Source organism: Podarcis gaigeae (assembly GCF_964106915.1).
Source record: "Podarcis gaigeae genome assembly, chromosome: 15".
Classification (NCBI taxonomy): domain Eukaryota; kingdom Metazoa; phylum Chordata; class Lepidosauria; order Squamata; family Lacertidae; genus Podarcis; species Podarcis gaigeae.
Window position 1 is genome coordinate 37,379,185 of NC_139692.1, and position 26,824 is coordinate 37,406,008.

At 46.6% G+C, this 26,824-nt stretch overlaps 1 protein-coding gene across 1 annotated transcript in view; it reads right to left on the bottom strand.

Moving 5' to 3' along the window:
* KSR1 (kinase suppressor of ras 1) overlaps positions 1 to 26,824 on the bottom strand; it is a 106,029-nt gene that overhangs the window by 41,272 nt on the left and 37,933 nt on the right. Inside the window, 1 exon segment of the mRNA XM_083714451.1 lies at positions 6,739 to 6,879. Coding sequence (XP_083570577.1) covers positions 6,739 to 6,879 — 141 coding nt within the window.

Here is a 26,824-nt window from a genome sequence, read left to right on the forward strand (position 1 = left end):
ATCTCCATCTGCTCTACGGTCTATTTGCAGGACAGGTTTTTGCAGGGTAACCAGAGATGAAAAGGAGGCAGCCTGTTCTTTGGTTAAACAACAACCAAGAGGGTGGTGAACTAAGCCTGGGAAACGTGAGATTCAAACCCCGACCCAGTCATGTTGCTGCTCCTTGACTTTGTACCCGAGACTCCCTCCCTCACACACTCTCTCAACAACACCCTGAGATGGTTGGCGGGAAATGGATGGGGTAAAAAGCGTCTAAAATAAATGATGACCTATCATATTCAATATACTCATGGCAAACTCATTTTTTTCCACCGTGGATCCTTCTGTAATATGGTGTATTTTATCCTGTTAAGCTAGGGTTTTTTGTTAAATAAAGTAACTAAAAAATAATGATTAATAATATGTAACTAAAACGGCACCAATCATGCACAATTGATGGATCGGCACATGTGTGCTTTGAAAAGTACAAAATAACTTTTGGGGGTGGGTGATCTTAAGTAGACCAAAAACAGCCTACTGGGGGATCTAGCACAAACAAGCAATGCTGCTGTTGTTGGGAGACAGGGCAGAATGGAATACCGCAGAAAAGGGCACAGCCGACTGGCTAGCACCCTGAGCAGGCACAACTCCACGCTGCAACAATTTGTTGAAGCACCTGACTACCATATACTTCATAGGAAAATCCCCAGTGGCACCTCGGGGACCAAATTTTGTGAAAAGTTAAATGCCGGGAAAAACGGTTTGGTTCTGCTTTCTTTCAACGTTTAAAAAGAACTGTTTCCCACTGCCACAGAAGAAAATCTCTTTCCAGTCTTCTTGCCTAAAAGACCCCAAAGGACAGCCTTCACGGGAACATAACCTTTCCCACGAAAAGTTCCAAAGAACTATCAGTGGAGAGGAGGGGGAACCAAACATCGCCCCCCCCAAATTCCAACAATGCTGCCCACATCAGAATCGAACCTTCCACATTCGCAAATGGATTCCAGAGGAATTATTCCCAGGTACTGACCTCAGCGCATCAATGATGAACTGAGCATTTTCCCTTTCATTAACACATTTGAAAGCTTCGCCTTTTTTCCTTTTTGTTATTTTTGTTGAAAATTTAATAAAAATATTAGAGAGAGAGAGAGAAAGAGAAAGGTTGGTGGCTGGGAAAGGAAGAGGCCCCTCAAAGTGAGCATGATGTTTCAGCCCCTGCTCTGTATTTGACCTTCTCATAACACCACGCAGGGACTGAAATGGGGAAAGTGCAATTTCTCCCTGACTCTGCAGAGCTGTCGGGAGGAAGAGGGAGGGACAGAGGCAGAGAAGGATCTCAGTAAAAGGTAAAGGTAAAGGGATGCCTGACCATTAGGTCCAGTCGTGACCGACTCTGGGGTTGCGGCGCTCATCTCGCTTTACTGGCCAAGGGAGCCGGCGTACAGCTTCCGGGTCATGTGGCCAGCATGACTAAGCCGCTTCTGGCAACCAGAGCAGCGCACGGAAACGCCGTTTACCTTCCCACCAGAGTGGTACCTATTTATCTACTTGCACTTTGACGTGCTTTCGAACTGCTAGGTTGGCAGGAGCAGGGACTGAGCAACGGGAGCTCACCCCATGGCGAGGATTCGAACCGCCGACCTTCTGATCGGCAAGTCCTGGGCTCTGTGGTTTAACCCACAGCACTACCCGCGTCCCCTCCATTCCCCGCCTTGTTTCGTATTTATTTCGTAACAGACAAACATTATCTGGACAGTATCTGTGCGGAAAGGCAAATGAAACTGCACTGTGCCGTTCAGATTAACAGGCAAGTAATGACGATTACAGGTGAGTCTCAACCACCAAGTTTGTCCTGGCCCCATATATACCCGCTATGGGCTTAAAGAAGCAGACCACTTACTGGTAAAACTGTCATGGCTTCCCCCATCGAATCCTGCTGAAAGCAGTGAAGAGACCCCTCTTCCCTGCACATAACTTTAACTCCCAGAATTCCCTGGGGAGAGGCAAGGATTGTTAAATCACTTTGGGAATTGTAGTTCGGTGAGGGGGAATGGGGTCTCCTCACAACTTTCAGCCGGCTTAGCAAACTACAGTTCCCAGGATTCTTTGGGAGAAGCCATGACTTTTTAAACCAGGATGTGGAGTGTAGATGACGCCCAAGGTAGAGTTACACAAGTCTGCCTATTCTTATCTTTAATTTTTTTATTTCTCATTTCAGGAGATCCCAGGGGCTTATCCCAAAGAGCGAGCAATGCATTTCCCATGTTGAACAGCTGTCTGCACTTTAAGATATATCCCACGAATGAACTGAAATCTCCATTCATGATCTATCCAAGTTTACGATCTAGAACAGGCATGGCCAAACTCGGCCCTCCAGATGTTGTGGGACTACAATTCCCATCATCCCTGACCACTTGTCCTGTTAGCTAGGGATGATGGGTGTTGTAGTCCCAAAACATCTAGAGGGCAGAGTTTGGGGATGCCTAGTCTAGAAGAAATGGCCAGGGAGGGGGGAGAACTGTGGTCCTTCAGAGGTTGCTGCACTGCAACTCCCATAAACCTTTGTCGCTGTAGCCAATGGTGAAGGGTGATGGGAATTGGAGTCCAACAACATCTAGAGTGCCACAAGTTTGCCAGGTCCATCACAGAAATTTGAACAGAGCCCGTGTAAATTTTATGTGTCATGCAAACATGGAATCATAGAATTGAAGAGTTGGAAGGGACCCCGAGGTTCATCTAGTCCACCCCCTGTAATGCAGGAATCTCAACTTGTGGTCTCCCATCCAGTTTGGAACCATAGTGGACCCTGCTTAGCTTTGCAGATGTGTTAGCAGTTTTATTGCCACACCACATTGCAGGCATGATAAGAAACACATGCAGACTGTGGGCAGTGAGTGGGTTGAAGCTTGCCTCCACGAAACGGAATGGAGCACAGCTAGTGGGTTGGCTGGCACCTGAACAGAAACTCTTCACGCTGCAACTATTGTTGTTTTTGCTAAAGATCTCACCCCCTTGCATATAACACCTGTGCTGGGCCTGCTTCCCACTACAGTGGTACCTCAGGTTACATACCCTTCAGGTTACATACGCTTCAGGTTACAGACTCCACTAACCCAGAAACAGTGCTTCAGTTTAAGAACTTTGCTTCAGGATGAGAACAGAAATCGTGCTCCGGCGGTGCGGCGGCAGCGGGAAGCCCAATTAGCTAAAGTGGTGCTTCAGGTTAAGAACAGTTTCAGGTTAAGAACGGACCTCTGGAACGAATTAAGTACTTAACCCGAGATACCACTGTATTTTAAACAACTGCAATGACAAAGCAGGGGAGATAACATCTTGGACATCACAGAACCGGTGTTTTCCCTCTCTGCATTCTGCAATTGCAGTGAACTGAAATCTCTGGTGAAACTGACAAACACCCTAGGGGTGGGGACTTTTCGTTTTGGGGCTTAAGTAATTCTAGAAACCCCCAATGCTGTGTTACATCAACATCACAGCTGAGATACACTCACCCGCTTCAGTCGAACCCTATGGAAAACTACTGGCCCAAGTATTGCAGAATGAGGGCCGCCCCCCCCCCCCAGCAACTGCTAGAGCTTACACGCCACCAGGGGGAAGGTGACACAGCACCCCTCGTTTCTCTGTTGTGATAACAAAAAGAAGGAGGAACATTGCCTTGAGCATTTGCTTTGGGGTGGATTGGGCCCGGAAAGAAAGACAGAGAATGCACATAGGCAGCGACAACTTTGGCAACATCTCCCCACCCCCAACCCAACCCCACACTTAGGGAATTTGACCAAGCCCCCTCAACCCCAAACACTGAAGTTGACATTGATAAAGGTGTCCATCTTCCTTCATGGTGTTAACATGCCCCTAGTTTGGAAGAATTGCCCTTTAAAAGATCATTAAGAAGCCTTCTGGAATTAAATCGAAGTAACAGGCAGGCATTCCATTAGGCTGCCTTGTTCCATCAGGCTGTGGGAAAGCTGGGAGGCGGAACTCATCCCATCGGCCAGGAAAAGGTTCCTCAACCTGGGTTTAACTACAGCCCCAGGAACGGTTTTTCCCTGCCACAGTTTGACCACGGAACTTGCGCACGATGAAAAAGAAAGCCCTCCAAAATCTCTGCAAATTGCTTCAATTCTGCTGCAACCGGGCGGTGACGAATTTTGAACGAGGGTTCTAGGGCACAAGCTTCAAAACAGGCCTGAGACTCGGCACGCAGACAAATTTCAAATTAAGGCTCTGTCTGCCAGGAGTGCCAACTTGGCCCCGCAACCGTGGGCACCTACGGTTGTGGGTGCCACGCAGTGTGCATGGCCTTGGCACCAAAATTTGTGGGTACCTGGCCCCTTCATGGGAAATTTTGTGGGTGCTCTGGCACCCAGGGGCCAAGGGAGTTGGTACCTATGCTCCACTTATTTAAGGAAGTATCATGGCTTCTCCCAAACAATTCTGGGGACTGTAGTTTGTTCTGAGAACTGTGAGGAGACCCCTAATCCCTCACCAGCTCAGTTTAATAGTCAATCCCTCTTCCCAGGGAATTCTGGGTACTGTAGCTCTGTGAGGGGAATAGAGGTCTCCTAAGAATTCTCTTAGGGACGCGGGTGGCACTGTGTGGGTTAAACCACAGAGCCTAGGACTTGCCAATCAGAAGGTCGGGGGTTAGAACCCCTGCGGCGGGGTGCGCTCCCGTTGCTCGGTCCCTGCTCCTGCCAACCTAGCAGTTCGAAAGCACGTCAAAGTGCAAGTAGATAAATAGGTACCACTCCAGCGGGAAGGTAAACGGCGTTTCCATGCGCTGCTCTGGTTCACCAGAAAGTGGCTTAGTCATGCTGGCCACAAGACCCAGAAGCTGTAAAGCCAGTAAAGCGAGATGAGCGCCACATCCCCAGAGTTGGCCATGACTGGACCTCATGGTCAGGGGTCCCTTTACCTTTACCAATTCTCTTGCACCCTTAAACTACAGTTCCCAGGATTCTCTGGGGGAAGCCATGCCTGTTTAAGGCTGTTTTAAATGCATAGTGCAGGGAGCACCTAAGAGCTGGAAATCACTGTGAGAGACCATCGAATCTCTGGGTGGCCAAAACATCACTCATGCTTTCTAGTTCCCCCTGTAACAAAACGAATTAAAATCGTGACTGACGTGTTGGAGGACACATGAGATAAGGAAGTGACATCATCCCTGCTGCAGCTTCAAGATAAGGTTAATCTAAAGAATTCCACATATACACAGACATTTCGCTTTTGCAGTAAGCCCAAAGAGCTCTGCAAAGAGAGAGAGAGAAGTTCTGCCATGTTCCATGATAAGTGAGAAAATCTGCGTGCAAAAATCTCAGCCCTCTGGTGGAATTTGGAAGTTGCAAGTGGCAGTGGCATGCAATGGTTAGGTCATACACCTTCAGGGTGACAGATACAAAGAAAACGTCCTTTAGACAGAGCTGGGTCAAAAAAATATTTACAAGCCTGTTCCAGGGCTTTCATAGGAAACCAATAACGTCACAATTCATTCACCGCATCAAAGAAGACTGAACAAAACTTAAGTTCATAAACCAAAGAGCCTGTGGATTGGGTGAGCTAAGTGAGGAATGTCACGAACTGGGCGGGTCTCCTCTTTCAGCTCAAACTAGCTGGAGAAAAGCAAGAACTCCCGAGCATGTGCAGAGGCCGTTTTCAAAGCAGATATTAGGGAGAATCATCTCCATCAGTGGAGATTCTGTCTGACTGCAGAAGAGGAGAGAAGCGGAGGGAAAGTGTTGCAGGGGGGGGGCCATGAAAAGCTGGCGTAGCCCACAGAAGCTAGTTACAGGTAGGTAGCCGTGTTGGTCTGCCGTAGTCGAAACAAAATAAATAAAAGAAGTGCGCATGCACATGAAAGCTCATACCAATAACTAACTAAGTTGGTGTCTAAGGTGCTACTGGAAGGAATTTTTAAATTTAATTTTATTTATTTTATTTTGTTCCCACAGAAACTGCAATTCCCCTCGCAATGCTCTAAATGCCAGAGTGGTTTAACAATCAAGACTTTTTCCCAGGGAATTCTGGGAACTGTAGGTTCTTTTGAGGGGGGATACGGGTCTTCTAACCACTCTCGGCTCCTTTAACTACAGTTCCCAGGATTCCCTGGGGGAAGCAATGACTCTTAAAGCAGTATGATACTGCTTTAAATGCATAGGGCAGACGCGGGCCTTACTTCTAACTAAACACACACAGTAGTACAGTGTACATTTATCCAATATCTTTTAAAATACAGGCGGCTCCCAATTTATGGGGGGGGGGGTTACGTTCCAAGGCATCACACCTTTAAGTAAAACTGTATATATATTTCAAACACCACTGAAAAAGTCTGCAAAGACACGGTTCTGCCCCCGTCCCCTTCCGTCCCTTTTTGCGACATTTTCAGGTCACTTCTGGGTTTGGCGTTACATGCAGTCAAGCACATTACTGGCTGCGCCTAAAACAGCCGCTACCTGCACCCAGGCCACAGATCTACCATTAATTTTAAAATAAATAAATAAATTCAAGGGTACGCAGAGCAGTGGCGTAGCGTGGGTTGCCAGCACCCGGGGCAAGGCAAGTAATTTGCACCCTCTAACCCGTGGATTTGTGCCCCCTAACCCTAACCCGCAGATGTTGCGCCCGGTGCGGCCAGCCCCCCCTGCACCCCCCACGCTACGCCACTGACGCAGAGAGAATTTTAGACAACGAAACGGCTCCATTCTCCTGACCAGGAAGCTCAGACGTACGTTCCCACCGCCTTACCTGAACGACGTCTTTCCTCACGTTGACGAGATACAGCCAGTCGCTGAAGCGCGGGTAACTGTTCAGCTCCACTGTCCTGTCATTCAGGGGGACATTCAACTTGCACTGAAGCTGAGTGCCAATATAACGGACAAGTTTCACCTGCCAAGGGAGAGGAGGGAAAAGGATCACAAACGGCACCAGGAAACATCTAAGAGCACAAACCGGTAACCCATTAATACACGTAGTTATTATTATCATTAGCATTTGCACCTGGCTCTTCGGCTGAAAGGACTCCCAGGGTGGCTTACATGCTGCCCGTTTTAAAAAGGACAGCCCCTATCTGCATGCTTATGACCTGAAATGCATAGCACGCAAGGAAAGAGGACAGGGAGGGAAGAGGAAAAACGCAAGCTCGGGCACCAGCTCTTAAACAGTAGCTCTTATAAGGACCAGTGGGCGTAGAAACAACTCAGTAGAAGGAGGCACTTCTAGAATCACAGAATTGTAGAGTTGGGAGGGGTCTCCGAGGGTCATCTAATTGAGCCCAGCGCAATGCAGGATCTCAAAAGATAATAGCACTTAATGGAGCTGGTTCTTCAGCAAAGCTAATGAAATAAGCCCTGCTTCCTATTTCTCCCACAGGTAAATGATTTGGCAGAACTTCCAGCTTCTCAAGCAAGAGGGATGAAGTGCTCAGGCTCTTTTCTTATAAGTTCTTTTAGTGAGGCAGTTTAAGAAAAATAGTTTCACTTGCCCCAAAGGAAGGTATTTTTGACTGCAAGGGGGGCTGGTCCATTAGGGCACTGCCCTATCAATCTTGGTCTGCCTTAACCAGCCCCCTCCTGACTGCCTTCTTGTTTACAACCAGCCCAGTCCGGGGTGGGGGGTGGGGTGGGGGACACACACTAGTTATCCACTTCTGCTCTCCTTAATCCACACAGAACTCAACAAGATAAGGGCAAAGCTACAATTATTTGGTTCCACCTGTCACAGGCTCCGGCCGATGTTCACTTATTCATTTCATATCCAGGACAGAATACTGATCCAGCAAACATGATTGAAATTTGCTGTTGTTGCTTTCAGTTCACAAGCATAACCAATAGCATTCTTTTTCGTATTTGCATTGTGTTTCCTTAGCACCAAACTACAAGCAGCGGAATGGCCGTAAGGGCAATGAAACGTACATAATTACACAAATTATGTGATTTTCCTACAGCAGATGACTCATGCAGTTTTTGGCAGCGGATGAACTGCAGTGGAATAGCAACCGTACTGCAGGCAGCAAATACAGGAACAGAAAGCAACGCCTTCTTAGAATTTCTGCTACCTAATACATTTAACTAGAGGTGCCAGGAAACTGAAGCAAGAGCCTTGAACACAGAGTATCTGGAAGGTACCAATTTGGGGGAGACTGATCTAGCCAATAAGAAGGCTGAAAGTGGACTGGGCCACTTCCAGACATATGCATTCAAACGTCCAGTCCATTCCTTTGCTGTAGCAACCTGTGGATTCTTTTTAATGCACAATATTTGTATTTTTAATGTCTCTCCCCCCTAGCCCCTGCATGGACATTTCTGGGCACATTTCACAACATGTATTTCCATATGCATTTTATTCTAAAATAATTTGGGGGGGGAGAGTTGGATGCATTTAAACCAATGCAATTTTTTGAGCCCAGAACTGTATTGAAAAATCTGGAGAAGGGTGAAAGCCAAAGGCTAACACTGTTCCGATCCACATAATATCAGCCCAAGAACTGCAAATCTAGCCTCCCCTCTTTAAAAAGTGCAGGCCAAAACTTAGCTCCCCCAACATCCCTGAAGTCCAAACATCCTGTTTCCTCCAGTGGCCAATCGGGTGCCTCTGGGCAGCCCCCCAGCAGGGAAGAAAGGAAACAGTCCTCTCTCCTGTCATTGCCCCACAGCGGATGAATAAGGAGAAAAGCAAAACACAAGACCTTTTACACACACACACACACACACACCTCCTTTCAGTCTTGGTCAAATCTATGAAGTATTGCAAATGTTATCCCAGACGGGTAAATACTCTTTATCAGCGTTGCAGAAGGCTGACTCAGCTAAGACAACATTTGAAATGACCCGAAAGATACATTTCCCGCTGATTCAGCACCGTGGTGGGAGCGGCACCGGTTCCATGGGAAAGGCCCACGCAATCTGATTTCGCCTTCATATTTAGAATAGATCATTCACTCACATATACACACACACACACAGCCCCACAGGTTGTCTCTGCTGAGCGATGTCATCTCTGCAGCTGCGATAACGTCTAAACAACCACGTACATCAGGTCTGCCCTGGAAAGATTTCCATTCAGTGGGCAGGCGATCCTATTCTCCCTCTATTTTTTTTACTCTCTTCCTTTTTTTAAGGCAAAGGCTGCTGCTGCTCCTCCCTATAACTTTTCTGGGAATGTTTTTGCAAGTCTGTTACAAGCCTGGGAGATTCAGGAGAAAGGAAGAGCACCTTTCACAGCGAAAGGATGGATTTTGCTCCCACAAGAGGCAGTGATGCAAAGCAATTTGGGATTTTAAAAAAAGAAAGATTACTGTAGTTCAATTCTTGGAGAATATCAGCAGCTACTAAGCCAGGACGGCTGTGTTCTACCTGCGCTGTCAGGGGAATTCATGGCTCTGAATGCAACTTGCAAGGGATCAAAAGTGGAGAGCGCACTGTTGTGCTCTCAGGTTCGGCTTACAGGCTTCCCTTAAGGGCATCTGGTTGCCTGTGGATGCTATATTTGAGATCCCTGCGTTACGGGGGGCAGGACCAGATGAACCCCCGGGGACCCTCCTAACTCTGCAATTCTAGGATTCTAGACTGCTGGACTTGATGAGAAACTGGCTTGAAAGCCAGTAGGGATCTCATTATGTTCTTTCGTATCGCACATTGCATAGTGTGTGTGTGTTTGTAATGTAGCTCAGCATGGAGTACAGGCATTCCCACCTGGGCTATGATCAAATCCAGGAAGTTTTTCTCCAACACAGTGGCTGAATTATGTGCATCTACAAGGGACGCGTGTGGGTTAAACCACAGAGCCTAGGAAACCACAGAGCCGATCAGAAGGTCGGCGGTTCGAATCCCCGTGACGGGGTGAGCTTCCGTTGCTCAGTCCCTGCTCCTGCCAACCTAGCAGTTTGAAAGCACGTCAAAGTGCAAGTAGATAAATAGGTACCGCTCCAGCGGGAAGGTAAACACGTTTCCGTGTGCTCCTCTGGTTCGCCAGAAGCGGCTTAGTCATGCTGGCCACATGACCCGGAAGCTGTACGCCAGCTCCCTCGGCCAATAAAGCGAGATGAGCGCCGCAACCCCAGAGTCGGTCACGCCTGGACCTAATGGTCAGGGGTCCCTTTACCTTTAGATAACTTACAACACAGACCAGGGTTTCTCAAAGCTCGGTAGGTCACTGAGCTTATCAAGTCGTCATCAAAGCCAACCCAAATTCCTAGGAAGTTATCTTGAGAGTCCTCCTGCTCTTTCGGCTGAATGTCCCCCCCCTCCCGATTCCTGCATTGCAGGGGGTTGGACTAGATGGCCCTTGTGGTCCCTTTCCAACTCTACAGTTCTATGATCCCTGATTGGTCCCAGGCTGGCTGGGACCTCTGGCCAGCCACCAGCTCCTCACCCAGAGATCTGGAAAATGGAAACAGGAGCTGAAACGGACAGCATTTGCTTATACATCCCATGTCCACAAAATCAACCTGCCTTGGTATTCACAATGCTAATGCTTTCAGTTCACAAATGATAGACAATTGATTGAGGTCCCCTGCTCCTTTCCATCCTCATTTGCTTTGTGTTTCCTTTGTATTGGAATGAATGGAACGGTATGATTATAATGTTTACAGAATTAACAGCGCAAGTTATGCCATTTCGCCATAGTGGACAGTGAGGTGAGCAGCGTGAGTTTCGGGCAGAAGACGGACTGCAGCGGAATGGAGACGGCACCGGAAGCAATGAGCACAGGGCGGAATGGAAAATGACGCCCTTCTTACAACCCTATTCCCACTCAGACACAAACCTCCAGTGCAGATAGCAGAACGGTAAACTGTTTGCATTTCTCACCTCTAGGGCCAAAAGATATTGGACTCAGCTCTGAGCCTGGGACACATAAAAGCCTCATCTGTCCTTACAAGGCAGCTGCTTGCTGGCTCCCTTTGGCTTACACCGCACGGGAACATAGAGAGGTGAGTTGCACCACTTGGACTGCCATTGCTCACACTGCACCACATTCTGTTCACACAAGGCAGACCCAAGATTCCAAACTGAGGACGGTGGGGTGTGCTTTGCACGAGCAGCGAAGCTGACTAAAACATCAGCTTTTGGGGGCAAGTGAGGTTTTCTCACTTCCCACACAGTTACTTTCACAGGTCTTGAGAACAGCATGCTGGAATTTTAAGCAGGTTTTTATTTTTACGTTTTTCAGGGTGTCAAAGGGCGTGTGAGAGAGAGAGAGAGTGAGAGAGATGCAGTCGAAAGCAAAAAACAAAAACCCCCAGTCAGTCGCGACGAGGAGAAATTCAGACAGAACAACAGAGTCAAAGAGCACCTTATACAAACTGATTTGTTCATAAATTGAAGGACTGGCTAATTTAATGGTGGCTGGTGACCATTGAGGCCTATAGGGAGACCGAACGGTAGGTAGAACCAGTAGGTGGAGCTGAATATTTCTCCCATGACTCCATTCTCCTGGCAAGTCTGCAAGGGGCAACACCAAGACGAAGGGGGAGGAAGGGGACAGGCCATGCCAGCGTCTTCACTGGGTGTAAAAAGACAGGCAAGGGGGTGGGGGTCTGGTTGAAGGCAGAATGAAGTTGGTGGTGGGGCAAGTGCCCCCATTCAAACAAATGGACTAAGCTTCACTGGAAAACCCAAACCATCAGAGGTCTGCTGGACCATTCTGAACTTCTTCATGCTGCACGTAAACTGTGGAACTCCTTCCCAGAGCGAGGGCTGCCAATTTGGATGGCTTTCAAAGAGGACTGGACAGATTCGTGAAGAAAGTTATCAATGTCTACTTAGAATAGAATCATAGAATCATAGAGTTGGAAGAGACCACAAGGGCCATCGAGTCCAACCCCCTGCCAAGCAGGAAACACCATCAGAGCACTCCTGACATATGATTGTCAAGCCTCTGCTTAAAGACCTCCAAAGAAGGAGACTCCACCACACTCCTTGGCAGCAAATTCCACTGTCGAACAGCTCTTACTGTCAGGAAGTTCTTCCTAATGTTTAGGTGGAATCTTCTTTCTTGTAGTTTGGATCCATTGCTCCGTGTCCGCTTCTCTGGAGCAGCAGAAAACAACCTTTCTCCCTCCTCTATGTGACATCCTTTTATATATTTGAACATGGCTATCATATCACCCCTTAACCTCCTCTTCTCCAGGCTAAACATGCCCAGCTCCCTTAGCCGTTCCTCATAAGGCATCGTTTCCAGGCCTTTGACCATTTTGGTTGCCCTCCTCTGGACACGTTCCAGTTTGTCAGTGTCCTTCTTGAACTGTGGTGCCCAGAACTGGACACAGTACTCTAGGTGAGGTCTGACCAGAGCAGAATACAGTGGCACTATTACTTCCCTTGATCTAGATGCTATACTCCTATTGATGCAGCCCAGAATTGCATTGGCTTTTTTAGCTGCCGCGTCACACTGTTGGCTCATGTCAAGTTTGTGGTCAACCAAGACTCCTAGATCCTTTTCACATGTACTGCTCTCAAGCCAGGTGTCACCCATCTTGTATTTGTGCCTCTCATTTTTTTTTGCCCAAGTGCAATACTTTACATTTCTCCCTGTTAAAATTCATCTTGTTTGTTTTGGCCCAGTTCTCTAATCTGTCAAGGTTGTTTTGACGTGTGATCCTGTCCTCTGGGGTGTTAGCCACCCCTCCCAGTTGAGGTACTTGCAGTAATGGAGGCAATACTTGGCCTCCACCACCGGAGGCAGTAGTGATTCTGAATACCAGTTGCTGGAAACGGCAGGAGGGGAGAGTGCTGGGTCCTGCTCGTGGGTCTGCCGCTGTGAGAACAGGATTGCTGGACCAGATGAGCTGTCAGCCTGATCCAGCGGGGCTTGTCTCATGTTCTTAGGTTGCAACCCAGCAGCCTGCACAGAAGTTGAGCAGGATGAAATATGAAGTAAAGGGGTTTTGCTTTCCTCAGCGGAATAAAGCAATGGGAACATGGGAAAAGGTTCTGACCAGGCATTTGGAAAAGGAGAAACAAGTCCATATGCAGGAATGAAGGAAGCCGCGAGAAATATGGGGAGAAGCTCAGAGAGAGAACATAAGTGTCTGTTTACTGCAGAAAAAAGATAAGATATTTTAATGTATGAGAATTCGGAGCCCATAAGTTTCAAAAAAGCTACTTTAGCATCTAGCACACACTGCAATTGCTAAACAGCAGGCAAAGAAAGAACGAAGGAATCCAAAAACAACACAATGAGGATTGATAGCCACAGAATGCTCATCGACTGTTGAGCAAAAACTGGGAATGATGGGATATGGAATGGAATATCCAGGACAAGGTCTGCCCCCACAGTAGTCATCACCCCCACCTCATTAAAAAGCCCCCCAAATGCTTTAACCTTTACTTGACAGGAAGGTGCTCCATCCAGTCAATCTCTGAGATAGCTCAGTCGGTAGAGAAGGAGACTGTTAATCTCAAGGTCCTGGGTTCAAGCTCCACATTGGGCAAGAGATTCCCGCATTGCCGGGGGTTGGACTAGATGACCCTCGTGGTCCCTTCTAACTCTTACGATTCTATGATTTGGATTGCCCTTTTCTGAACCCAAAATTCCACATCCAGCTTGGGAAGACTTTGAAGAGCTGTCCCTCCCCAGATCAATCTGCCCACAGCAAAGAGAAACAGGCCACTTTTCTGTGGGGTTGGGGAAAGGGTAGCCATGCAAACAGAGGTGGAATTCGAACGCAGGTGTCAGGATATGAGTTTGACTCTGCGTCCATTGGAACGCCTGAGCAAACACAGAAGCTCTCGTACCCCTGCTGAACATGCAGCAATTGAGGTACACAAACACTCAGAGGTGGATCTGCATATAAATTAAAGTGGCCCATCCAAGAGATTGTTCCAACCTGTGCCTTGTTGCTTTCTACACCTGGCCTTGGCAGGTATCCAGCAAGACTGGCTTTTCTAGTTCTCCGATTTCAAAATCCAGTGGAACTGCTTTCAGCTGAAACCTGTTATCACTTTTACTGCTTTCTCAGCCTGGAACCAGCAAACTTGTGAGACGAGGGGCAGAGGACAAGTAGCCAGAGGTGATGGGTGCACAAGACTTTAGATTTATACATATACCTACATATATATTTGGAAACTTCTTTGAGGTTTGGATTTCAGGCCTTCTGAAACATAATTATTCACCATCTCCTGCCAGGAACACATTTTTGCTTTATCATTCAGGGTCAGCAAGACAGTCTCGGCTACGGGGTGTGTGGAACCCTCACCCCCCACCAAAAAAAACCCCCTCTCTCATCAGTCCCAGCCAGACTAGCTAATTTATGGTTTATTATTATCTATTTTCATTAACAAATCGCTTCCCCTGGAGGCATCTCGAAACAATTTACAACATCATGACATATATGAAGGTTACAGATCTAAAAACAACTGCATGTATAAAAATGATTTTTAATCAACTGTTATAGGGATTCTAAGGTCTCAAATATAGAATAAATGTTGATAATTGCACAAGGTAAACACACATAAAGGTAAAGGTAGCCCTGACCATTAGGTCCAGTCGTGACCGACTCTGGGGTTGCGGCGCTCATCTCGCTTTATTGGCCGAGGGAGCCGGCGTACAGCTTCCAGGTCATGTGGCCAGCATGACTAAGCCGCTTCTGGCAAACCAGAGCAGCGCACAGAAACGCCGTTTACCTTCCTGCTGAAGCGGTACCTATTTATCTACTTGCACTTTGATGTGCTTTCGAACTGCTAGGTGGGCAGGAGCAGGGACCGAGCAACGGGAGCTCACCCCATCATGGGGATTCAAACCGCCAACCTTCTGATCGAGAAGTCCTAGGCTCTGTGGTTTAACCCACAGCGCCACCCGCGTCCCAAACACACATACATAGGTATATAAACCACATGTCTAAGATAGTACAGGAGAGCAATCCAAAAGCCATCTTGGCTCTCCTAAAGAATCTAAATATTTCCTCTACCTCCTTAATCCCCCTTGCCATATAGGCAGACAGGAATCAGGGGAAGTTCCTGAAGGGATTCCTCTCCTATATCTATGAACCATTGTTTGCCCAGATGCTCTGCATTGAGGGATGTCTCAGGCATCCTGACTTGCTAAATCCTCAGGAATATCACACCTTGGCCTGCTTGAGCCACAGTAACCCCACTTTATGTGTGATGCAATTTTGTAGAGCGGATGTCCTCCTTCTCCACGCCAAAATGCAAACCCTTAAAAGAGATGTGTCTTCTTGGTTCTGGGTCTCTCTTGCCTCCTTGCTAGGAGGGGAGGGGAGGGATCTCTGTCGCCACAGAAAAATAAAGAACTGCCTTGCTTTCACTGCATCCTGCCTCCATCCATTCATCTCTGACCGATCATGGGCTTAGGAGAGTTGGGCAGCAAAAGCCAACCGCCCCAATTTTTCTATATCAAAACAAAACCTGACTGTAAATATAAAAACAGTTTAAAACAACCATACATGGTGTAAAAGCCATTCGGATCCTGGGCAGATACCAACGGGGATAATTTTTTAAAGAAGGTTTATTGAAATGGGATGATGAGAGAGAAAAGTACAGAACCATCCTGGGAGGGCCACAGATTCCCCAACAAGGAATAAAGACTCAAAGCAGAAACAGATCGGGCTTCAAAACCCTTCCCCAAACAACAGAAATGTGGAAGCATCCCAAGGTGGTCTGAAAGCCAAAAGAAAAAACTTCAAAAGGAAGATTCCTGCAGGAAAATTTCTGACCTAGGCCACCATCTGATCTATACCCTAAAGCAGTACGGTACCACTTTAAGCAGCCATGGCTTCCCCCAAAAATCCTGGGAACTGAGAGGTGCTGAGAGTTCTCAGGAGACCTCCTATACCTTTCAGAGAGTGGTGTAGTGGTCAAACCCTCTTCCCAGGGAAGTCTGGGAATTGTATTTCTGTGATACTGCTTTAAATGTATAGTGCTCATGGGGCCCCTTAGAATCTAGCAGCAAATCTGAATTTGCTGAAGCAAGAAAGATGGGTGCAAACTCATCCCGAGGCTAGAAGCTGAAGGATACCTCCAAGGCCAGGAAATGTTTCACAAACCTTTCACATTTCAAGAAACCTTTTGGCCACGCCACCTCCTACTTGAGCGGCTTAAATGCCGCCTCCCCCTTGCCCTTACACAATTCTGGCACGGCCGGGCCGGCTGATGCTCTTTGGACTTTGCTCCTTAGGCAGTCGCAACCAGTTACCAAACCCTGAAAGGAGGAGCAAGGGGCTTGTCTTCCCTGCTGTACTGAAATGGGGGCGATCTCTTCCTCCAGCAGTGCCTCAGGAAGTGGTCGGCCCTTTCTCTGCCCTACTTGCTCTCCCCTCCTACCCTGGACCCCGAACGACTGCTGCCTGCTGCCTGCAGGAGCTGCGATCTCAAGATTGAGAAATAAAAATATATGTAGAAAGAGGGGGAGAGGGAGACAAACAGAGGTGCATTGGTCTGGTGTTGTGAGGGGGGTCAAAGACCTGTTACTATTTAATAATATTGAAATACTAATTTTATTATTTACCGTATTTTTCGCTCTATAAGACACACCTGACCATAAGACGCACCTAGTTTTTAGAGGGAATGCAAGGGGGGGAATTCTTTAAAGGGAGCGCTGAGCAGAGCCTCCCACCTGCATCCGCTCCATAAGACGCACACACATTTCCCCTTACTTGCCGATCAGAAGGTCGGCGGTTCAATTCCTCGCGACAGGGTGAGCTCCCATTGCTCGGTCCCTGCTCCTGCCAACCTAGCAGTTCGAAAGCACGTCAAAGTGAAGTAGATAAATAGGTACCGCTCTGGCAGGAAAGTAAATGGCATTCCCGTGCGCTGCTCTGGTTCGCCAGAAGCGGTTTAGTCATGCTGGCCACATGACCTGGAAGCTGTTCGCCATCTCCCTCGGCCAATAAGATACATGGCTAAGCGCTAGAAAAGGCATCAATCCAACAGAGTGACACCCCCCCCCCTGCACCTTGCTCCCACAGCTAACTGCACAGGACCCAGACGGAGCCCTGGGCAAAGAAATCGTCACTCCATTGAGTGCGCTGGATTGGGGAGCTGTGCTTGCGCCAAGGCTGGTATCTCCGCACTGGCCGAGTCAGAACCATCTCAGCATCAGATCTACTCTCAGATGCCTCCATAGAAGGAGGCTTTAGGCTTGAGACAGCCAACATCTTGGAAGGGGGGACCATTCTGGATCTCCATCCCCCAACCCGCTGGGAGCTTCCTCAGGACCATCCATCTCCACCTCCTCAGTCTTCTGCCATTCCAGGACATCTCCACAGGACTGGTTCACTACGGTGGGGGACGGGGGGGGGGAGAGGGAAAGGTCCCTATGATTTACTAGTAGTAAAACCTTTGGGGTTGCAAAAGGAAGAAGTTTACCTGGTGCGAAAATGTGGAGAGAGGAAGGGCCCCAAAGATTTCCCCTCAGCGGTTGTCTTGGTGTTGGCTTTATCATTTAATCCCCCAGCCTCAAATTCTGTGAATACCCATTTTACGAGGTGGATTGTTCCATGGAAACCCCGCCCCTTTCCTCCTCCTCTCCCCCCCCCCCGAACAAATCCCATTTTGTCATTTCCTGCTCAGGCTTCTAAGTAAAACTGTCTGCTTGGTTTGAAACGGCTGGGGTGTGTTACAAAACCGACTTCTGAGAAGGAAGGGGGGGGAGGCATCACGGTCCCGTGACGCAAATATTGAAAAAAATAAAATAAAGGGGAGGGAAAAAGTAAAATAAGGGGAAAAGAGAGCCACAAATAGAAAACAGGACTCCCAAACTTAATGCTCCAAGATACTTTTCTTGCAGCAATTACTCTCTGTGTTTTTGGAAACAGATGAAACACTGACAGAAAACTACACATTTGCCAACCTTTTACAGATAATAATGACATGCTTATATAGACAGAGGATCCCAAACAGCTGGAAAAATACAGGAACGCACATTTAAAAGATGGGGGGGGAATGCACACTGCTCCCACCAAGTTCAAATAACATCTTTGAAGACGAGAAACAAAAAGGATTTCATATTTTGATTACTTTTTTATGCAGTTTGCAAACAACCATATGCTGCCACAAATTGACTGCAAACCAAAGAATTCTCAAATTAATTAGTCCTGAAGGACTAAGAGCTTTGCATTCTCAGCAAATTCTGGAAGTTAGAAAAAACAAAATTATTAACATTGTTAAGATTGCTTTTAAAAAAATATATTTATTTCCCTCCTCACCAGCAAGAAGCATAGGAAAATGTCTTATACAGAGTCAGACTACGGGTCCATCTAGTTCAGTATTGTCTACACTGACTGGCAGCAGCTCTCCAAGGTTTCAGGCAGGGGACATTCCCAGTCCTGTTTGCAGATGCAACTGGGGACTGAACCTGGGACATTCAGAAGGAAATGCATATTCTTCCCTGAAAGTCAGCCCTTCCAAGGGTTATAAACAGGGCTGGATTTTCTCTATGAGAACATTTAAATTATTTGGGACAGTTCTGAGCATGCGACATGCATATTCCTCAACCCTGCTGTGCAGTTACTGAATGTAGTACTAGACACAAGATAAATCCTACAGAGAATCTCAGCTTTTAAGGTCACATTCACACCATACAGTTAACACACAGTTAGAGCATATAGCTTTCCCCCCAAATAATCCTGGAAACTGTAGTTTACCCACCGCAGAACTACAACTTCCAGCACACGTCAGCTACAGTTCCCGGGATTATTTGGGGGGAAGTCATGTGCTTTAACTGTCCCGTGTGGATGTGATCTAAGTTTAACTTTTTTAAAACAAGCTTCTAGCCCTCATGAGGAGAATACAGGGAAATGTCAGAAGCCAGAAGGCTATGGAACAGTATCCCCAGTGGTTATGGCAGGATGGGAGAAATCTTGCTTACAATTCCATGTGCCTCATGCTAACTACCTAAAAAACCAAAGAATGTGAAAAATTGTGCAAAATATTGGCACTTGTGGCTATTTTGAATAATTGACAGAAATTGCAGCACTGGGCTCACCTTCGGATTTTTTAAAAAAGTTAAAAGATGCAACAAAGTCCAGTGAATTTTTTTGGGGGTGGGGAGAAAGAGCACCTAACAATTTAGTCATCATATAAACTAAGAGCACACACATTCTCAGTTCCAATGCAGTCAGTGCACAGATGACTTGAGGGGACCTCATGGTTTGCAAGACAAAAATTTATGGGGGGGGGAACCCTAGACATGGAAACCACCCCGCAGACAGCTCAGTGAGGCTGCTCAGAATGCTGACTGCCAATTGGGTGAGTGGGGAACCAGAGGGGGGAGGCAATGTAATGGAGTATCGTAGAATAGGGCATGGCTGGCTGGCTGCCAGCCACCTGAACTGGAACACACCACAGTGGAACATTCCGTTGCAGGTCTCACTCATTAAATACAAGTTTCTGTAACCAAAACAAAACAAAAAAATCACCCTTAAGCAATTCCAGTAATTCACAAGAAAAATAAACCATCCAGGAAAATCCTGATTCAAGACAACTCATCAGGTGCCTTCAGCCGTTGCAGCCATTGTAAACATTTTTTTAAATAACAATAATAATAAGGCACCTTCTTTTGGTTGGAATGCACACTTTTTTATTTTATTTTTTCAGCTTTGCCTTTTTAAAGAGTTAACCTTTAACTTTTAAAAAATCCTAAGGATTATTCTGGAGGTGTGCTGAGATACTTGGAGAAGGAGCAGAGTCACAACTTTCACTGAGATCCTTGAATTCTTTCCATGCTAAGAAAAGTGCTTTGAAGTCTTTTTGAAAAAATGGCAGTGCTTAATTGCTAAAGTGAAAAGGATCTGGCTTTAAACCTTCCTGGTTTTTATTCTATTTATTTCTTGCATTTATCTACCACCTATTCTTCCAAGGAAGGCAGCATGCATGGTGCTCCCCTCCCATTTTAACCTCACAACCACCTTGCGAGGTAGATCTGGCTGAGAGAGAGGGACGAGTAGTCCAAGGTCTCCCAGTGAAGTTCGTGGCTGAGCGGGGATTCGAACCCTGGTCAGTCCAACATCCTAACTACAACTTCCCACCAGCTCTAACGCCACATCCCCTGCCTCTGAAAAGTCCCACCCTTAGAGTTGCCAGATTTTCAGAGTTTCAAGGGAGTCTAACGCATAATTTGGGGCAGGGGGACAGGTCAGGGTCTACTCCATGCTACCAGCCCCAGTTTCCACCCTCTGGGGTTACCTGAAGGAGCGTCTCCACCTCCATCGTTCTGCCCAGACACTGAGGTCCAGTGCCAAGGGCCTTCTGGCGGTTCCCTCACAGCGAGAAGCCAAATTACAGGGAACCAGGCAAAGGGCCTTCTCGGTAGTGGCACCCACCTTGTGGAACGCCCTCCCACCAGATGTCAAAGAGAAAAACAACTACCAGACTTTTAGAAGACATCTGAAGGCAGCCCTGTTTAGGGAAGCTTTTAATGTTTAACAGGCTACTGTATTTTAATACTTTGTTGGAAGCCGCCCAGAGTGGCTGGGGAAACCCAGCCAGATGGGCAGGGTATAAATAATAAATTATTATATTATTATTATTATCTGGGTATTCTAATCCCCAACCCTTTCACTCTCAGGATTCGCACACACAACCAGCTCTGTGCCTTTTGAGACGTGGCAAACCTATCTATTTCTCAACCAGAAGGCCAGTTCCCCCCTGCTCTCCTACCCTACCTCACAGGATTGTTGTGAGAATTACATACGGGGGAAAGAGTGAGAAGCATGTATGCCACTTTGAGCTCTTTGGAATTAAGGAGAGATGCAAATATAATCTCACTATTTAATAAATACAATACATCCAAAATGTGTCCTTTTTTTGGGGGGGGGGAGAAATACAGTGGTACCTCGGGTTACATACGCTTCAGGTTACAGACTCCGCTAACCCAGAAATAGTGCTTCAGGTTAAGAACTTTGCCTCACGACAAGAACAGAAATTGTGCTCCAGCAGCGTGGCAGCAGCAGGAGGCCCCATTAGCTAAAGCGGTGCTTCAGGTTAAGAACAGTTTCAGGTTAAGAACGGACCTCCAGAATGAATTAAGTACTTAACCCGAGGTACCACTGAATAGCATTATTCATTGAGGACTGTAGGGGCTGGGCAAGAAACTTTATTTAGTTTGCATTTTAATGAGTAACTAATCAGCTGTGCTTCAAAATTACCCTCATCCGAATTTTGTGGTGCGGTTTTCCAACCCACCAATGTTTACAAACACACACATATTATGGGAAAGTGTGCATGAAATGAACATATTATTGCAAATGACATGAAAATGCATTGCGCTGGGTCAAAACTACATACAATTATGCTTATTCGTTCACAGGACGAATTTTCATAAGGATTTCTTTTAACGCAAATTCCTGCAGAAATGTGAAAAACTGAAGTTGTGGGGAGGGAAACCGAGAGAACCAAAATGATCAGATCCACCCACCGCATGTGAGGAGCAAAATGTTCTCTGTCCATGCTCAGAGGCACTCTCCTCAATTGATTCTCTGCACATTCTAATCGGGGCGGAACCTGAGCTCAGAATATCACGCTCCAGAGGCTCGGAATTAAACCCCAGCCCATTGGTCCAAACAAAGGCAGATCCAGCGTGTGCCTATTATATCTGCGCAAGCGCAAACCCAGGGGTTCCCTGCCAAGCTCAGTATTATTTGTTGATCTATTTATACCGTAACTAGCTAAACCTCTCGAGACACAAGCTTGCCTCTCTCTCTCTTTTAACCGTGACGTCAAATGAACAGTTGGAGGCTCAGGAAAAACAACACACAGACAAGTGCATAGAACCGCTGAGCCGAGCAGATTTGGATGGCCAAGATTTTTAAAGCAAAACAGTTCCTGCAGGGGCAACACTTCCCAACGTACTTCAGCAAAATAATAAGAAAAGTAACTTCCAAGATTTATTCGTCTGCCACTGTTTTTTAAAGAAAGAAAGAAATGAAATTGCTGGGCATTAAAAAAAAAAAGGATCACAATAGCCTCAGAGGCTAGGCCACAAGCTTCCTGGACCGAAGTAGACCTCAAAAGAGTCTACGGGAAAGTAATTGAACATAAAATCCCAATTGCCACACATGTTTCAACGCTTATCCCAAGGGAAGCTTTTCTTGCCTCACAGTTGGGATGGTTTGACCTCAAATATGTGATGTTCAAATAAGGACCAGAAATATCTTTTACTGAAATAAAACGAAATGAAATGAAAGCATCGTTTGAAGAGAAAGCAAATTAGGACAAGCCTGCATTTCTCACGACTAACGCGTTTCTATAAATATTTCTTCTACTCTCCCTCAGAAAGGGACACTAATTCACTACACTGCCACTGTTGGAGCAGTTTGACAGCCTTGGAGTTTGTTTGCTTTTAATTAACACACACACACACACACACACACACACACACACACAAAACAAACCCACAAGTTTCTCCTGCTCTATTTGAAAATATATAATGGCTACAAAAAGAATCACCTCAACTCATTGGGGAAGAAAAAGTTGCACATTTGCTTTTTGTAAACCGATTTCGTTTTGTAAGCCGCTGTGAGGTTTTATTACACTCAAGAGGTATATCAACCTTGCGGAACAAATAAATGCATTTTAATCAGGAGTAGCCAATTGTGTACCTACCCTCTTAATACAAGTCAGATATGTTCAGAGCTGACTTTACAACTTTGCAAACTCATAGACAAGCAAGGTGTAAAAGCTTTGTGTGTATACTCAGTTTAGATTTCATGCAGATTAGATTTCTTAGCAGCGTTTATTTTTTAAAAAACAAACAAACCGACAACTGGATCAAAACAGACTGAAGACAAGGCGGACTTTATTCTGCCTTACGCTTCATACAACTCACCTAGGGATAAATTTTCCTCCCCTTTCAGAATTTTCAATAAGGAGAATCCTCTTCAACCAGGCCTTTGGCTGATCAATACTCTACAGACTTTTAAATTTGTTTGTGGGAAAGGTTATTGTTTCATTGCTTTTAACTTTTTGTGCTTTGATCTTGTATTTTATCTTGTGAGAACTTTTGATGAAGGGCGGTATATAGATCTAATAAAATAAAAATAAAATATGACTGGATGGAAGCTGGGAGTTCCACACCTGAAAGGCCTTCACGTTTCCCAACTGCTGCAACAGGGCACAGTTTCATGATCATCTGAAGACCACGCTGTTCTCGGCATCCGAAAATGCCAAAAAGTGACACATTAACCTGAACCAGGAAGGAGTGGGGTGGGGAATCCAAAGCGATAACATTACATTTCAAGGATTTCACCCACAGTGGCTGAAACAGAGATGATTGTGTCTAAAGAGAAAGAGGCACCCACCCTCTCTGGGTTTACAGTATCAAAAAGGAATCCAACAAGTTAGTACTCTGGAGGTGGTGGCAGCGAGGGAATAAATTCCTTCAGTCAGGGCTCTGAATTTACAGCAGCTCTGGGGGAAATTCAGCAAAGGCATGAGCTGGCTGCAGAGATGCCTGCTGGATTATAAAACACAAGCAGAAAAACAAAAGGCCACGCCGCTAACCTTTCCTTCTCCCTCCCCATTCATTTTTCCTTTCGGATTGTTGTCTGTCTGATTGAGAGTCTATGGGCAGGGGCTGAAGCGAGGAGCTGGAGAGACACAGAGATTTGCTCTTCGTTCTGTACTTTGGAGGCAGGGGTGGCCCAGCCCATTTCACCGCCTGAGGCAGAACCCAAGGGAAGGTGCTGGGGTCACCCCGCTGACAACCCCTCCGCTCCAAAGTCTCGCTTACTGGGGTTGTGTGGTGGCAGTTTCTAGAGAGATCTTGCAAGAGGTCAGGAAAATCTTGTAGGAACCAAGAAGCACCCCTTCTTGCTTCTCCAGTGGTGGCAGAGGAGGGTGGGGTGCCCACAGGCCCCATCCCTGGGATTCTGCTGCCTGAGGCAGCTGCCTCGGTCTGCCTCACGGCCCTGGTTGTAGGGTTAATGCTGTGAGCCTGTCCACCCTATGCAAAGGTTGTATTTTAACTATCAATATTATATTCTAAAGACACTTCTGTCTCCAAGCGACCTTCCTTCCTAGGAAACTGAGCCCTGGGTAAGCGCTGGAACACATGGAGACTAGGGTGTGCGCAGTGCTTAGAGATTTTAGGGTTTTCCTAAGTGCTAAATAGGGACACGGGTGGCGCTGTGGGTTAAACCACAGAACCTAGGACTTGCTGATCAGAAGGTTGGTGGTTCAAATCCCTGCAACAGGGTGAACTCCCGTTGCTCGGTCCCTGCTCCTGCCAACCTAGCAGTTCGAAAGCACGTCAAAGTGTAAGTAGATAAATAGGTACCGCTCTGGCGGGAAGGTAAACGGCGTTTCCGTGCGCTGCTCTGGTTCGCCAGAAGCGGCTTAGTCCTGCTGGCCACATGACCCGGAAGCTGTACACCGGCTCCCTCGGCCAGTAAAGTGAGATGAGCGCTGCAACCCCAGAGTTGGCCACGACTGGACTTAATGGTCAAGGGTCCCTTTACCTTTAAGTGCTAAATATCGTTATCATCATTCTTCCACAGGGGTAGGAGTCATGTGCAGAGATCTGGGAGAAACTTGATTCCGTTTGCATTTCTAGGCAAATGCAGCTAATTAGTACTTTCGGGCACAATTCGCAGACCTACATGCAGCCATCCTCCCAAATTCCGCTCCTCTCTCAGTTTTGCAATACATTTCTCCAGGGCAAGTAGCGAACTCAAATAAAAATACATATACTAGGGTCAAGTGTGCTTATGAACTCAAATAAAAATACATATACTAGGGTCAAGTGTGCTTAGCAAACATTAGCATAGAAAATGTGGGATATTTCGGAAAACTGCTTCGTAAAATACCGTATTGGCCTGAATAGAAGCCACACTCCCCCCCCCCCCAAATTCTGATTGTGAAAAGTTAAAGTGCGGCTTGTATTCGCAACCTTGTGGTATCGTTGCTGAAACAGCTGCCCACGAGGGCCACCCGGGGTGCAGGAAAATGGCGCCCGTCCCATTTGCTGTTCCCAAGCCTCCTCTGAGCCACCTAAGGATGGTGGAAGGGGGGGGGAGGCTGCCGGCAAAGCAGCATAGCTCTCTCCCCCCCCCCCGAAAGTAGCCTGGGTATTGTCTTTTTAAAATTTTGCCCCCTTCAGTTTCAAAGGTGAGGCTTATTTGGAGGTGTGGCTGAAATTCAGGCCAATACGGTATATATCAGGCAAAACTGCATACGGAAGTTGCATTAGGAGACATTTGTGCCAAAATTCTGGTGAGTTTTCATAAGGACTAGTCGCAGACTGATGTAGAAAGGCCTTCTGCAGGTGTCATATTGTCAGGAGGGCTGTTCCATAGCATATAGGAATTGAACCTTTAGTGTCCCGGCACCTAAACCTCCCCTCGAATAGCAAACCAGCACCATCTCTGTTGTCTTTCTGGAACCTACTGAAGACCTTCCAAGTCATGGGTAGGCAAACTAAGGCCTGAGGGCCGGATCTGGCCCAATCGCCTTCTAAATCTGGCCCGCTGATGGTCCATGAATCAGCATGTTTTTACATGAGTAGATTGTGTCCTTTTATTTAAAACGCATCTCTGGATTATTTGTGGGGCATAGGAATTTGTTCATTTTTATTTTTAAAAAAAATATAGTCCGGCCCCCCACAAGGTCTGAGGGACAATGGACCGGGCCCCTGCTGAAAAAGTTTGCTGACCCTTGCTTTGTGGAGACCTTCCACCTTCTGCATCTTAAAAATTAGAATTATTCTTAAGATGTTTTTTGTTTTAGCACTTGCTTTTTTGCCATCCTGAGCTCCTTTGGAAGGAAGGCAGGAGATAAATTTTAATAAGGACATTTTTGCATGCAGTTAACACACACCTTTGTGCAGACAGCTTCTCCTAACAGAATGCACTTACGTGCCTCATTTTCCCAAATATATTTCATTTTATGCACCCATTTCCCTAATAAAACACATTTTTCTAAACATTGCTTGGTTGGAGAGCTGTACTGCAAAATCTGGGTAAGCGCCAACTTCAAAGGACGGTTGTGTTTTGCTTTTCGTATTGTTTCTGAAAGTGTGAATTTGATAAGATTCAGCTTTACGTGTGAACTGAATCGAATTCCTCCTCCATGGCTAGCCAGACGTGGTTGCGGTGGCCTTGCCCATGTATCAAACCTGGCCCCAAACCCTTGATATAAAGACCCCCCCCCCAATAAAACCATTAAGTTCAGAGCCTGAAATTACCTAACAATACCATATTGCAGCTATTAGCCCTAGAAAGGCAAGATCGACCTAATTCTTCTCCCTCTCCAAGTCTTAAAGGGCCTTTTGGTGCACCCAGATTTTTTTTTGGGGGGGAGGCACATCACATTTCCAAAACCTTCCATGGGGGGGTTTAATATCACGTGCTCTGACACACCCCGCACGTTCAGCCTTCTGCCTAAGCATCCTCTCTCTCTCTCCTCTGCTGCAACAACGTCATGCTTAATTATCACTTCCAGATTAAAAATAAAACCCCGTGATTATGATCTGTTGAACGCCGACAGAGTGGGGCTGGATTTCGGTGGCAACTCCTGCCCAGATGCAAAAAAGAAAAAAAAAACTAAACAAACAAACCAATTTCAAAGAAGAGAAGGCAAGCACCATCCTTTGCTGGAAGCCTGGAAGTGATGGAGGAGAAAGTGCCCAGAAGGTTTTTTTTTTTAAAAAAAACAAACATTAATATTAGAGGGAAGTGACACTTCTTTCTGTTATAATAGAGATACAGAGACAGCCATAGAAGAACCTAGTGAGAACTTAAGAAGAGATGGCTAGATCAGACCAATCTAGCCCTGCACCCTGTTCTCACAGAGGCCAACCAAAAGGCCACGAGAAACACACATTGAGGACCCAAACACAAAAGCACTCTCCCTTCTCTCCACCAACTGGTACTCAGAAGCAT